This window comes from Babylonia areolata, chromosome 12, assembly GCF_041734735.1.
Source record: "Babylonia areolata isolate BAREFJ2019XMU chromosome 12, ASM4173473v1, whole genome shotgun sequence".
Taxonomy (NCBI): domain Eukaryota; kingdom Metazoa; phylum Mollusca; class Gastropoda; order Neogastropoda; family Buccinidae; genus Babylonia; species Babylonia areolata.
In genome coordinates this window covers 2,565,453-2,578,465 of record NC_134887.1, presented here as the reverse complement: position 1 = coordinate 2,578,465, position 13,013 = coordinate 2,565,453, and the positions used below count along the sequence as shown (strand labels likewise).

The window sequence follows — 13,013 nt, the reverse complement described above, 5'->3', positions numbered from 1 at the left end:
TGTGTGTTGTTCTGACAGTGACACCCTGTCCCTGATTCTGATGTGTGTTGTTCTGACAGTGACACCCTGTCCCTGATTCTGATGTGTGTTGTTCTGACAGTGACACCCTGTCCCTGATTCTGATGTGTGTTGTTCTGACAGTGACACCCTGTCCCTGATTCTGATGTGTGTTGTAAGCAAATGTGGGGGTAGGCATGCCTGCAACTGTTTCAGCATTGCCATATTTTGTTACACTCGTTCGCAGTTTGTTCCAACATTACGCCAGTGTCAAAATTGTTCCGAGGAGTTCACAGAGAAGCCAACTGTTTCAATATCACCATATTTTGTTACGCTCGTTCGCAGTTTGTTCCAACATTACGCCGATGTCAAAATTGTTCCAACGAGTTCACAGAGAAGCCAATCACCATATTTTGTTACGCTCGTTCGCAGTTTGTTCCAACATTACGCCGATGTCAAAATTGTTCCAATGAGTTCACAGAGAAGCCAATCACCATATTTTGTTACGCTCGTTCGCAGTTTGTTCCAACATTACGCCGATGTCAAAATTGTTCCAACGAGTTCACAGAGAAGCCAATCACCATATTTTGTTACGCTCGTTCACAGTTTGTTCCAACATTACGCCGATGTCAAAATTGTTCCAACAAGTTCACAGAGAAGCCAACTGTTTCAATATCACCATATTTTGTTACGCTCGTTCGCAGTTTGTTCCAACATTACGCCAATGTCAAAATTGTTCCAATGAGTTCACAGAGAAGCCAACTTTCTCAGTATTGCCGTATGTAAAAAGAGGGCGCTAGTCAGGGGGGCAAAGTGGAGGTTACATACTTCTGGGAGGTTATCGGCCATAGCTGCTTTCGTTTTCTCCGCATAGGCGGACAGTAGTTTGCACAGGACAGGAATGTCAGACCCCTGCCGGAGTCTGCACCAGTGGGTCACGGTAAGTATGTTACTTAAACGTAATTTTAGATAGAAAATTTCCTATTTTGTTAACACTCGAATGCAGTTTGTTCTGACTTTACGCAGATGTCGACGTTGTTCCGACAAGTTCGTTTTCAGTGACATAACCTGGTCACTTGCTTTCCTGTTGTAACATTACCTAGACACTCTATATCGATCATGAGGCCAGGGCAGTCACAGCTAACCTTGGTCTTGCATGATGACTATCAGCCACTCACGTCCGTGTTTACATTGAAACAGCACTGGGTGGACCAATCAGCTTAATCGTTTGCCCGAACAAGAGATAACGTGTTTGTATGCGTTGTAGATAAAATGTACGTTTGCTGATGTGGCTCAGAGTCTGAGTGTTCCCATCAATTTAAAAATGTTCCCATCAAATTTCCTGATTGTTGCTACAAAACACTTGACAGGGTTTGGCATCTCTGTGTGTGGGTGGAGTGGGAGTTCTAGTTCTTTGTTTTTTTTCTTTGCTGCCCTTTATCTGTCCCCTTCAGTGGCATTACTCCACGCCGCTCTCTCTCTCTCTCTCTATATATATATATGTATTTATAATTATTATATTTCTCTCTAGAGAGAGATCTCATCAAACCATGCAGGTTGGTCATGCTGAGAAAGCAAACAGCACAACTTATGACCAGACCTTGCATCATTAATGCAGTGCAGCAGGGAGAGAGACAGTGTGGACGACACAGAGATGCCAACTGTTACAATTTCACAGTATTTTGTTACTCTTGATCGCAGTCGGCTCCGATGTTACGGCAACGTCAAAATTGTTCAGACGAGTTCATTTTCGACTACACAGCATGGTCACATGCTTTCCTGTCGTAACATTACCCAGATGTTCTAGACCTATTGACCATGAGGCCAGGGTAATCACTACTAACTTGGGGTCTCGTGTGATGATGCTCAGCTAATTGTGTGCATGTTTAAATTGAAACAGCATTGAGTGGACCAGTCAGCTTAATCGTAGCATTTACACCGTGTTGCAGGTAGACCCAAGCGTTTGTATGCCTTGTAGATTCTTCTTCTTCTTTGTTCGTGGGCTACAACTCCCACGTTCACTCATGTACATGAATGGGCTTTTACGTGTGTCTTTACTCAGCCATGTAGGCAGCCATACTCCGTTATTGGGGGTCAGTGTAGATAAAATGTATGTTTGATGATGTGGCTTGGAGTCCTGAGTGTTAACGACCAGATTCAAAATGTTCCTATGTTTCATGATGTGGCTTGGAGTCCCGAGTGTTAACGACCAGATTCAAAATGTTCCGAGCAAATGTCCTGATTGATGAGGGTACAAACTTGTGACAGGGGTAGGCATCTGTGGAAGGGTTGCTGTGGTGTTGCAGTCGCTGCGCCAGCTGTACGAAGTGCTGCCTGAGGCGGAGGACGACCAGGAGGTAGCTATGCAGGTCGCCAAGCGTGTCTGGATTGCCTGCAATGATGAGGACGAGTCCATCCAGCAGATTGCCAAAGAGTGAGTCTCGCCGAGTCTCCCCTGGTCATGGTGATAAATTAATGACGATAATAGTGATCAGAAGAAGAAAGTGAATTTATATAGAGCAAATTCTCTGAATAGGGCTTTAGGCGTTTTACAAAAATGGGTAAACTGACACACACATGGCGCACGCACGCTCTCACACACACACCACACACATGCACAGCCCCCACACCCCAACACACACACACACTAAAAAAAACAGTGAAACAGAACCTGACTTTAGGGAGAGTATGAGGGGAAATCTTATCCAGTTTGCTATGCCGGATGTATAAGTCTGTAACAAAACCTTATTTTGGTGTCATATACTGTACCATGTCAAACTGATGCAAACTAGGCCTATGGTTTGCTTTTTTTATGGGGGGTATTAGGGGAAATCTTATCCAATTTGCTATGCCGGATGTGTAAGTCTGTAACAAAACCTTATTTTTATGGGGGGTATGAGGGGAAATCCTATTGAATATGCTTGCATGAGAGAACCTGATTTTAAGGGCAGGGGGTAAGGGAGAGAAATCCCATTGATTTTGCTTAGCGGTACGTGTAATAAAACCTGATTTTAGAGGACTGAGAGAGGGAATCCTATTGAGCTTGCTTGTGTAATATGCGGTTATGGGGGAAATAAAAAATGTCATGAAAGAAGGACTATGCTGGAAATCCCATAGAATTTGCTTGTGTGGTAAAACCTGATTTTGGGGAGGGCGGGGTATTGTTGGAAATCTTGTTGACTTTGCTGTGTGTTTGAGTGTGTGTGTGTGTGTGTGTTTGTATGGTGTGTGTGTGTGTGTGTGGTGCATGTATCTGTGAATGTGGCTATGTATGTGAGTGTGTATGTATGCATTGTGTGTGTCTGTGTGTGTGTGTTCAATGTCTGTGCACAGTTGTGATTTTTGGAAGAAATTTCCCCCCTGCGCCTCATGTCATCACTACTTTCTCTCCCCCTCTCTCTTCAGTTCGTGTAGAAAGGAGTATAAACAAAATAAAACAAAATGTGTGTGGTGAATGTGTGTGTGTGTGTGGTGTGTGCATGTCTCAATGTGCGTATGGTGTGTGTGTGTGGTGTGTGCATGTCTCAGTGTGCGATGGTGTGTGTGTGTGTGTCTCAATGTGCGTATGGTGTGTCTGTGTGTGTGTGTGTGTGCATGTCTGTGCGTGTGGTGGTGGTTGTGTGTGTGTGTGTGTGCATGTGTTTGTGTGTGTGTGTGTGTGCATGTCTCTGTGTATGTGTGTGGTGTGTGTGCATGTCTGTGTGTGTGTATGTCTCTGTGTGCATGTTGTGGTATGTGTCTGTGTGTATCTGTATGTCTGTGTGTGCATATCTGTGTGTGTATGCACATCTGTTTGTATGTCTCTGTGTTCATGTTGTTTGGCGTGTGTGTGCATCTGTGTGTCTGTGTGTGCATATATATGTGTGTGTGCACATCTGTATGTCTGTGTGTGCATGCTGTTTGGTGTGTGTGTGTCTGTCCCTGTATGTCTCTCTATGCATGTTGTTTGGTGTGTGTGTGTGTCTGTCCCTGTATGTCTCTCTATGCATGTTGTTTGGTGTGTGTGTGTGTCTGTCCCTGTATGTCTCTCTATGCATGCTGTGTGTATGTGTCTGTCCCTGTATGTCTCTCTATGCATGCTGTGTGTGGCACCTCCCACAGGCTGCGTGAGGACCTGGACCTGGAGAGCCCCCAGGATGGGCTGCACGGGGCTGTGCTGGAGGACGTGGACCACCAGGTGGACCTGGTGCGCAAGGCTTGCGCCCTCACCTTGGCCCAGGTGCTGCACGCCCACCCCCACCACGTCCCCTCTGTCCTCACACACCTCCTCCACCTCTACGAGCAGCGCCTCTATGTAAGTCTGTCCGTTCTGTTGGACTCTGTCGGTCTGTCTGTGTGTATGTCTGTCTGGTTCTGTTGGTCTGTCTGTCTGTCTGTGTGTGCACTTCTGTCGGTTTTGTCCGTCTGTCTGTCAGGTTCTGTTGGTTTTGTTGGTCTGTGTGTCTGTCTCTGTCTGTCTGTCTATCCCTCGGGGTCTCTCTCTCTCTCTCTCTCTCTCTCTCTCTCTCTCTCTCTCTCTCTCTCTCTGACATATCTGCATACATATCTGTATGTACATGTAGACATATGCATGCATGTGGGTATATGTGCAAATATGCATATGCATAAGGGTGTGTGTGTTTGGGGATGAGTGTGTGCATATGTGTGTGGGTGGGTGTGAGTGTGTGACAGTGTTCCCTTCATTATATTTTTATGATGATGATGGTCTGTTGATTAGTATTATAATTATCATTAGTAGTAGTAGTAGTAGTGGTGGTAGTGGTAGTAGTTGTGGTAGTGGTAGTAGTAGTATTTACCATTGTTATTGTTGTGTCTTATCGTTACTGTTTTTGTTGTCACAAGGACAGATTGGAAGACTAGGCAATGCCTAAAATCTTTATCCTTGAGTAATAAAGTTTTTTAATCTCTCTCTCTCTCTCTCTCCTTGACTTCCATGACTATATGTAAATAAATTCTGTGTGGTGCGATCCACAATATTGTGTTGTGTCATCCACAATAAAGCATTCCATGTGGTGCCACCCACCATAAAGCATTCCATGTGGTGCCACCCACAATAAAGCATTCCATGTGATGCCACCCACAATAAAGCATTCCACCCACAATAAAGCATTCCACCCACAATAAAGCATTCCATGTGGTGCCACCCACCATAAAGCATTCCATGTGGTGCCACCCACAATAAAGCATTCCATGTGGTGCCACCCACCATAAAGCATTCCATGTGGTGCCACCCACAATAAAGCATTCCACCCACAATAAAGCATTCCACCCATAATAAAGCATTCCATGTGGTGCCACCCACCACCCGCAATAAAGCATTCCATGTGATGCCACCCACAATAAAGCATTCCACCCACAATAAAGCATTCCACCCACAGTAAAGCATTCCATGTGGTGCCACCCACCATAAAGCATTCCATGTGGTGCCACCCACCACCCACCATATAACATTCCACGTGATGCCTTGCAGCTGCCGCCAGCCAAAGTGGACCCGCTGGGCCGCAAGATAGAGGAACAGCCCCCTGACCAGTGGCCCGCCCGCTCCGGTGTGGCCTTGGCCTTGGCCCAGATTGCCCCTCTGCTGCCGCAGGCGGAGGTGGGCCGGCTGTTTGACTTCTACGTGCCCAAGGCGTTGGGGGATCGATCCCCGGAGGTCAGGTCCCACATGAGGGACGCCGCCTTGGCCGCCATCAACTCGCACGGAAAGGTGAGGGGAGAGTGGAGTGGTTTGAAATGGGTGGGGTGGGGGAAGGAGTTTGAAAGGGGTGGGAATGGGGGGGTTGAAATGGGTGGGGTGGGGTGGGGGAAGGGGTTTGAAAGGAGTGAGAATGAGGGGTTTGAAATGGGTGGGGTAGGGTGGGGGAAGGGGTTTGAAAGGGGTGGGAATGGGGGGTTTGAAAGGGGTGGGGTGGGGGAAGGGGTTTGAAAGGTGAGAAGTGTGGTGGGGGTGGGTGGTTTGAAAGGGGTTGGGTGGGTTTGGGGGGGGTGAAGGGAGGTGTGGGAGTGGGGGTCGGAAGGTGAGGGGTGGGGGGTTGGAAAGGTGTGTTTGGGTGTGTTTTTTGTTTTTGTTTATTCGTTGGGGTTGCGGTGTGTGTGGGTTTGTTGGAGTGTGGGTGTGTTTTGGGGGATGTCATATTATGTTTGTGGGAGGGGGTGGGAGGGGGTGTGCATTTATGTGTCTGTTAGGAGGGGGGTAGGGTTTCGGGCTTGGGTTTGCATGTGTATTATTTCTGAACTGGAAATGTTATATATATATTTCAGTTCCCCAGGAGAAGGTTGGGTTGTTGAGATGAGAAAAATCAACCCCGCAAAAAAACACGTGAATTATTTCTGAACTGGAAATGTTGTGTGTGTGTGTGTGTGTGTGTATTTATATGCCTATTTCAGTTACCCTGGAGAACGTCGGACTGTTGAGATGAGAAAAAAAAAACCACCTCCAAACACTTGAATTATTTCTGAACTGGATGTTTTATTTCGCTTCCGAGGAGAACTTCAGGCTGTTGAGATGAGAAATAAAATAAAAAAGAAAAGAAAAAAAGAAAGAACGAAAGAAAAACCTAAATAACACCCCCCCCAAAAAAAGCCCAAAACACAATAGTTATTTCTGAACTGGAAAATATATAATATATATATATATATATATATGTTTGTTTATTTGTTGTTGTTTTTTTTCCCCCAGAACATAATGCTGTGGAGATAAGAAGAAAGAAAAGAAAAACACACACACACACACAAAAACGTGAATTATGTCTGAGCCAGAAATGTAATATAAATATTTATATGTATAATATCGATTTCCCAGGAGAATGTGGGGCTGTTGTTGCCGGTGTTTGAGAACTTTCTGGCGACGGCGCCGGACACGGCCAGCAACGACACGGTGCGGCAGAGCATTGTCATCCTGATGGGCAACCTGGCTCGCCATCTGGACACCGATAACCCCAAGGTCAAACCCATTGTCGCCCAGCTCATCTCCGCCCTCTCCACTCCCTCGCAGGAGGTCAGTCGTCGTCATCGTTGTCGTCGTCGTTGTCGTCCTTCGTCTTTCTTTTTCTACATTGTCGTTGTCGTAGTTGTCTTCATTCATCTTCGTCTTCTTCCTTCGTCTTTGTCGTCCTTTTTCTTCTTCATCGTCGTCGTCATCGTCCTTCATCTTTCTTTTTCTACATTGTCGTTGTCGTAGTTGTCTTCATTCATCTTCATCTTCTTCCTTTGTCGTCCTTTTTCTTCTTCATCGTCGTCGTCATCGTCCTTCGTCTTTCTTTTTCTACATTGTCGTTGTCGTAGTTGTCTTCATTCATCTTCGTCTTCTTCCTTTGTCGTCCTTTTTCTTCTTCATCGTTGTCGTCGTCGTCCTTCATCTTTCTTTTTCTACGTTGTCATTGTCGTTGTTGTCATCTTCGTCTTCTCCCTTCGTCTTTGTCGTCCTTTTTCTTCTTCATCGTTGTCGTCGTCGTCCTTTGTCTTCCTTTTCTTTCATTGCCGTCTTTGTTGTTGTCTTTATCTTTGTTTTCTCTTTTCTTAGTCGTTGTCATTGTCCTCCATCTTCGTCTTCATTTTCGTTATTATCTTCCTTTTTTCTTCGTCGTCGTCTTCATTGTTGTCCTTCATCTTTGTCTTCTTCGTCGTTGTCGTTGTCATCCTTTGTCTTTGTCGTCCTTTTTCTTCTTCATCGTTGTCGTCATCGTCGTCCTTTGTCTTCCTTTTCTTTCATTGTTGTCTTTGTTGTTGTCTTCATCTTTGTTTTCTCTTTTCTTAGTCGTTGTCGTTGTCCTCCATCTTCGTCTTCATTTTCATTATTATTTTCCTCTTTTTTTTTTTTGTCGTCGTCTTCGTTGTTGTCCTTCATCTTTGTCTTCTTCGTCGTTGTCGTTGTCATCCTTCGTCTTTGTCTTCATCTTCTTCCTTTTCTTTTGTTGCCGTGTTTGTTGTTGTCCTACGTCTTCTTCATCTTCCTTTTTCTTCATCATCATCATTGTTGTCCTCCTTCATCTTCATCTTCTTCCTTTGTCCTCGTCTACCTTTTTTCTTCTTCGTCGTCTTTGTTGTTGTCTTCTTTTCTTTGTCTTATTTTTCTATTTTCTTCTTCGTCTTTGTTTTCTTCTTTGTCAACATCATCTGTGTTCCTTGCCTGCGACTCATTTTCAGTGGAAAACATGAATGTTTTTTTATGTGTATGACTGGGTTTTTTTTTATACCCCCACTGTTTAGGTGGGCATTCTCCATTTTTGGATGGGGCAGGGTAGGTGCATGCCAGGTAGGTTCTTTTTTCCAAACCCCAATGAACGCTGACATGGATTCCAGGATCTTTGATGTGCGTATTTGATCTTCAGCGTGCTTATGAATACACACGAAGGGGGTTCAGGCACCAGTTACTAGTATTGCACATAATTATGTTGGCCTGGGGAAAAATCTCCACCCTGTACCCACCAGGTGTTATAACCGTGATTCAAAACCGGGCACTCTCAGATTGAAGGCCTAACTCAGCTGGTGGGGCAGAGGTCGGCATGACAGCGTGATTCGAACCCTGGGACATTGAAGGTACAACTCAGCTGGTGGGGCAGAGGTCGGCATGACAGCGTGATTTGAACCCTAGGACATTGAAGGTACAACTCAGCTGTAGCAGAGGCAGTAGTCAGTATGACGGGGGGATATGAACCCTGGGGGACACTGAAGGTCCCATCTGAGCTGAATCAGGGGCAGTGCTGAGTGGTCAGGAGGTGGGATTCAAACCCAGGTCCCAGCTCAGCCATAGCAGGTACAGCAGCAGCAGTTGTCGTCAGCATGAAATTGACCGGGACCACCGATGGGCGCAATAGCCGAGTGGTTAAAGCGTTGGACTGTCAATCTGAGGATCCCTGGATCATGGTGACGGCACCTGGTGGGTAAAGGGTGGAGATTTTTACGATCTCCCAGGTCAACATATGTGCAGACCTGCTTGTGCCTGAACCCCCCTTCGTGTGTGTATGCAAGCAGAAGATCAAATATGCACATTAAAGATCCTGTAATCCATGTCAGCGTTCAGTGGGTTATGGAAACAAGAACATACCCAGCATGCACACCCCCGAAAGCGGAGTATGGCTGCCTACATGGCAGGGTAAAAACAGTCATACACATAAAAGCTCACTCGTGTACATACGAGTGAACGTGGGATTTGCAGCCCACGAACGCAGAAGAAGAAGGAGAAGGAGAAGACCGGGACCACCCCCACCCCCACCCCCCAACACCCCTTAACCCCCTCTCGTCCCCTTTTTCCCCCCAGGTGCAAGAGGCGGTGGCCAACTGCTTGCCTCCCCTGGTGCCGTCCATCAAGCAGGGGGCGCCAGAGCTGGTGCGTCGGCTGCAGACCCTGCTGCTGGAGTCAGAGAACTACGGGGAGCGGAGGGGCGCGGCGTACGGCCTGGCGGGGCTGGTCAAGGGCATGGGCATCCTGGCCCTCAAGCAGCAGCAGGTCATGGACAACCTGACCGCCGCCATCCAGGACAAGAAGAACCCGCGCAAGAGGGAAGGTGAGGGGGGTGGTTGGGTGGAGGGGGTAGGGCGGGGGGGGGGGAGAGACCCCTGCAAGAGGGTGGGGGCCATCCAGGACAAGAAGAACCCCCTCAAGAGGGAAGGTGAGGGGGTGGGGTGGTTGGGTGGACGGGGTAGGGGGGGAGACCCCTGCAAGAGGGAGGGGGTGGGGGCCATCCAGGACGAAAAGGACCCCCGCAAGAAGGAAGGTGGGGGTGGTTGGGTGGAGGGGATGGGGGGGGAGACCCCTGCAAGAGGGTGGGGGTGGTTGGGTGGAGGGGGTAGGGGGGGAGACCCCTGCAAGAGGGAAGGTGAGGGGGGTGGGGTGGTTGGGTGGAGGGGGTAGGGGGGGAGACCCCTGCAAGAGGGTGGGGGAGGGGGTGGGGGCCATCCATGACGAAAAGAACCCCCGCAAGAGGGAAGGTGAGGGGGTGGGGGGTGGGGTGTTGTGGGTGGGTTTGGTTTGGTTGTGGATAGAGATGAGAGTGGTGTGTGTGTGTGAGGGGGCCAGGGCGGTGGTGGTGGTGAGTGTGTGTGTGTGTCGTTGTGGGTGGTGGTTGTGGTGGTGGTATGGGTTGAGGGGGGTGTTGTGAGGGTGGTGGTGGTGGTGTGGGTGGGTGGGTGTGTGGTGGTGTGGGTTTAGGGGGTTTTGTGAGGGTGTGGTTGTTGGTGTGTCTGGGGGTGGTGGTGGTGTGTGAGGATGGTTGATCGTGTGTGTGGGGGCTGGAGTGGTGGAGATGTGGTTAGTGGTGTGTGTGGGGGGGGGGGTAGGGGGGTCACAGGGGGGCTGGAATGATGGTGTTGTGAGGGGATGGTTGATTGAGTGGGGAGGGGGGCGGTTGGGTGTGGGGGTGTGGTTGATGGTGGGTGGGTGGGTGGTGGTGTGTGTGCTTAGTGTGAGTTATGAGGGGTAGGGTTGGTTTGTGGGTAGTGGTGTGAGTTTTTAGAGGGTGGGTGGGTGTGGAAGGTAGGGTGTGTGTGTGTTTGACGGGATGGGTTGGGTGGTTAGTAGATTGATGGGTGAGTGAGAGTGTGAGAGAGAGAGACAGTGAATGAGAGTGTGTGTGTGTGTGTGTGTGTAAGAGTGAGTGTGTGTGTGTGTGTGAGAGAGTGAGTGTGTGTGTGTATGTGTGAGAGAGAGTGTGTGTGTGTATGTGTGAGAGTGAACGAGTGTGAGTGTGTGTGTGTGAGAGAGAGAGAGAGAGAGTGAATGACAGTGTGTATGTGTGTGTGAGTGAATGAGAGTGAGTGTGTGTGTGTTTATGTGTGTGAGTGAGCGTTGGCGCGTTACAGGCGTGTAATTCGTCAGTACAGTTCGTGTACATTAGGAATGGTGCAGTGCTGGTTGTGTGTTTCAGGCGCGTTGTTGGCGTTTGAGATGCTGTGTAACATGCTGGGTCGGCTGTTTGAGCCGTACATCGTGCACATCATTCAGCATCTTCTTCTCTGCTTTGGCGACGGCAATCAGTACGTCCGGGAGGTAAGCCAAACCAAACAGCTTTACAGTGATCTTGTTGCAGAAATACAGGTTTTCTTGAAATGCCATAGTTGGTTTTCACTCAGTACTGGGGTTAACCGCTTTGCGATGTTCAGGTAGATCGCATTGCAATATCAGTTGCATCTTGCAGTACCTAAGCAGACTGCTTTGCAGTTTTCATTCAGCACTCAGGTTGACTGTTTTGCGATGTGCAAGTAGATCGCATTGCAGTGTCAAGTGGATCGTGCAGTACCTAAGCAGAATGCTTTGCAGTGCTGAGGTAAACCTTACAATTCTGAATCAGACTGCCTGCGTACGTACATGTGTGCGTGGGTATGTGTGTGTGAGTGTTTGTGTGAGTGAATGTGCATGAATAACTTATGTGAAAGCATTGTGCCTTTGAGGTGCCACCATATGATTTGTCACACAGGGCACTGTGAAGAACTGTTGCAGGCTACAGCCTTTGACTTTGCTTTGTTGACTCATGTTCTGTGGATAGGGCAGTGAAAGAGTTAAAAGGAACTTATTGTTGTACTGAAATTGACTGCTTTGCAGTATTCAAGCAGACACTGCATTACTTTTTTAAGTACACGTAAAAGATCCCACGGCAACAAAAGGGTTGTTCCTGTCAAAATTCTGTAGAAAAATCCACTTCGATAAGAAAAGCAAATAAAAACTGCACACAGGAAAAAATACGAAAACATGGGTGGCACTGTAGAGAAGCGATGTGCCCTCCTTCAGGAGAGCAGCCCAAATTTCACACAGAGAAATCTGTTGTGATAAAAAGAAATACAAAATACAAACACTATGCAACAAACTGAAACAAGTAGCAGCGTACAAGAAACGCAGAGTGTGTTTTTCCTTGCAGGCTGCGGACGAGTGTGCCAAGGCAGTGATGCGAAACCTCAGTGCCCACGGCGTGAAGCTGGTGCTGCCGTCTCTGTTGAGGGGACTGGAAGAGGATTCCTGGAGGACCAAAGCAGGTAGATGATGGTTTACACCTGGAGGACCAAAGCAGGTAGATGGTGTGATGATGGTTTACACCTGGAGGACCAAAGCAGGTAGATGGTGTGATGATGGTTTATACCTGGAGGACTAAAGCAGGTAGATGGTGTGATGATGGTTTACACCTGCAGGACTAAAGGAGGTAGATGGTGTGATGATGGTTTACACCTGGGGCAGGTAGATGGTGTGATGATGGTTTATACCTGGAGGACTAAAGCAGGTAGATGGTGTGATGATGGTTTACACCTGGGGCAGGTAGATGGTGTGATGATGGTTTACACCTGCAGGACTAAAGCAGGTAGATGGTGTGATGATGGTTTACACCTGCAGGACTAAAGCAGGTAGATGGTGTGATGATGGTTTACACCTGGGGCAGGTAGATGGTGTGATGATGGTTTACACCTGGAGGACTAAAGGAGGTAGATGGTGTGATGATGGTTTACACCTGGGGCAGGTAGATGGTGTGATGATGGTTTACACCTGGAGGACTAAAGCAGGTAGATGGTGTGATGATGGTTTACACCTGGAGGACTAAAGCAGGTAGATGGTGTGATGATGGTTTACACCTGGAGTACTAAAGCAGGTAGATGGTGTGATGATGGTTTACACCTGGAGGACCAAAGCAGGTAGATGGTGTGATGATGGTTTACACCTGCAGGACTAAAGCAGGTAGATGGTGTGATGATGGTTTACACCTGGAGGACTAAAGCAGGTAGATGGTGTGATGATGGTTTACACCTGGAGGACCAAAGCAGGTAGATGGCGTGATGATGGTTTACACCTATAGGACTAAAGCAGGTAGATGGTGTGATGATGGTTTACACCTGGAGGACTAAAGAAGGTAGATGGTGTGATGGTGGTTTACACCTGGAGGACTAAAGGAGGTAGATGGTGTGATGATGGTTTACACCTGCAGGACTAAAGCAGGTAGATGGTGTGATGATGGTTTACACCTGGAGGACTAAAGGAGGTAGATGGTGTGATGATGGTTTACACCTGGGGCAGGTAGATGGTGTGATGATGGTTT

The 13,013-nt window shown here is 47.8% G+C and overlaps 1 protein-coding gene across 2 annotated transcripts in view; it reads left to right on the top strand.

The window, feature by feature from the left end:
• Window positions 1–13,013, top strand: part of LOC143288319 (stalled ribosome sensor GCN1-like) — a 119,008-nt gene that overhangs the window by 58,379 nt on the left and 47,616 nt on the right. For both annotated transcript variants that reach the window (XM_076596692.1, XM_076596691.1), the window contains exons 26-32: window positions 2,304–2,431; window positions 4,099–4,291; window positions 5,468–5,704; window positions 6,800–6,994; window positions 9,257–9,503; window positions 10,863–10,984; window positions 11,850–11,964. In XM_076596692.1, coding sequence (XP_076452807.1) covers window positions 2,304–2,431; window positions 4,099–4,291; window positions 5,468–5,704; window positions 6,800–6,994; window positions 9,257–9,503; window positions 10,863–10,984; window positions 11,850–11,964 — 1,237 coding nt within the window. The remainder of the gene's footprint in view (window positions 1–2,303; window positions 2,432–4,098; window positions 4,292–5,467; window positions 5,705–6,799; window positions 6,995–9,256; window positions 9,504–10,862; window positions 10,985–11,849; window positions 11,965–13,013) is intronic.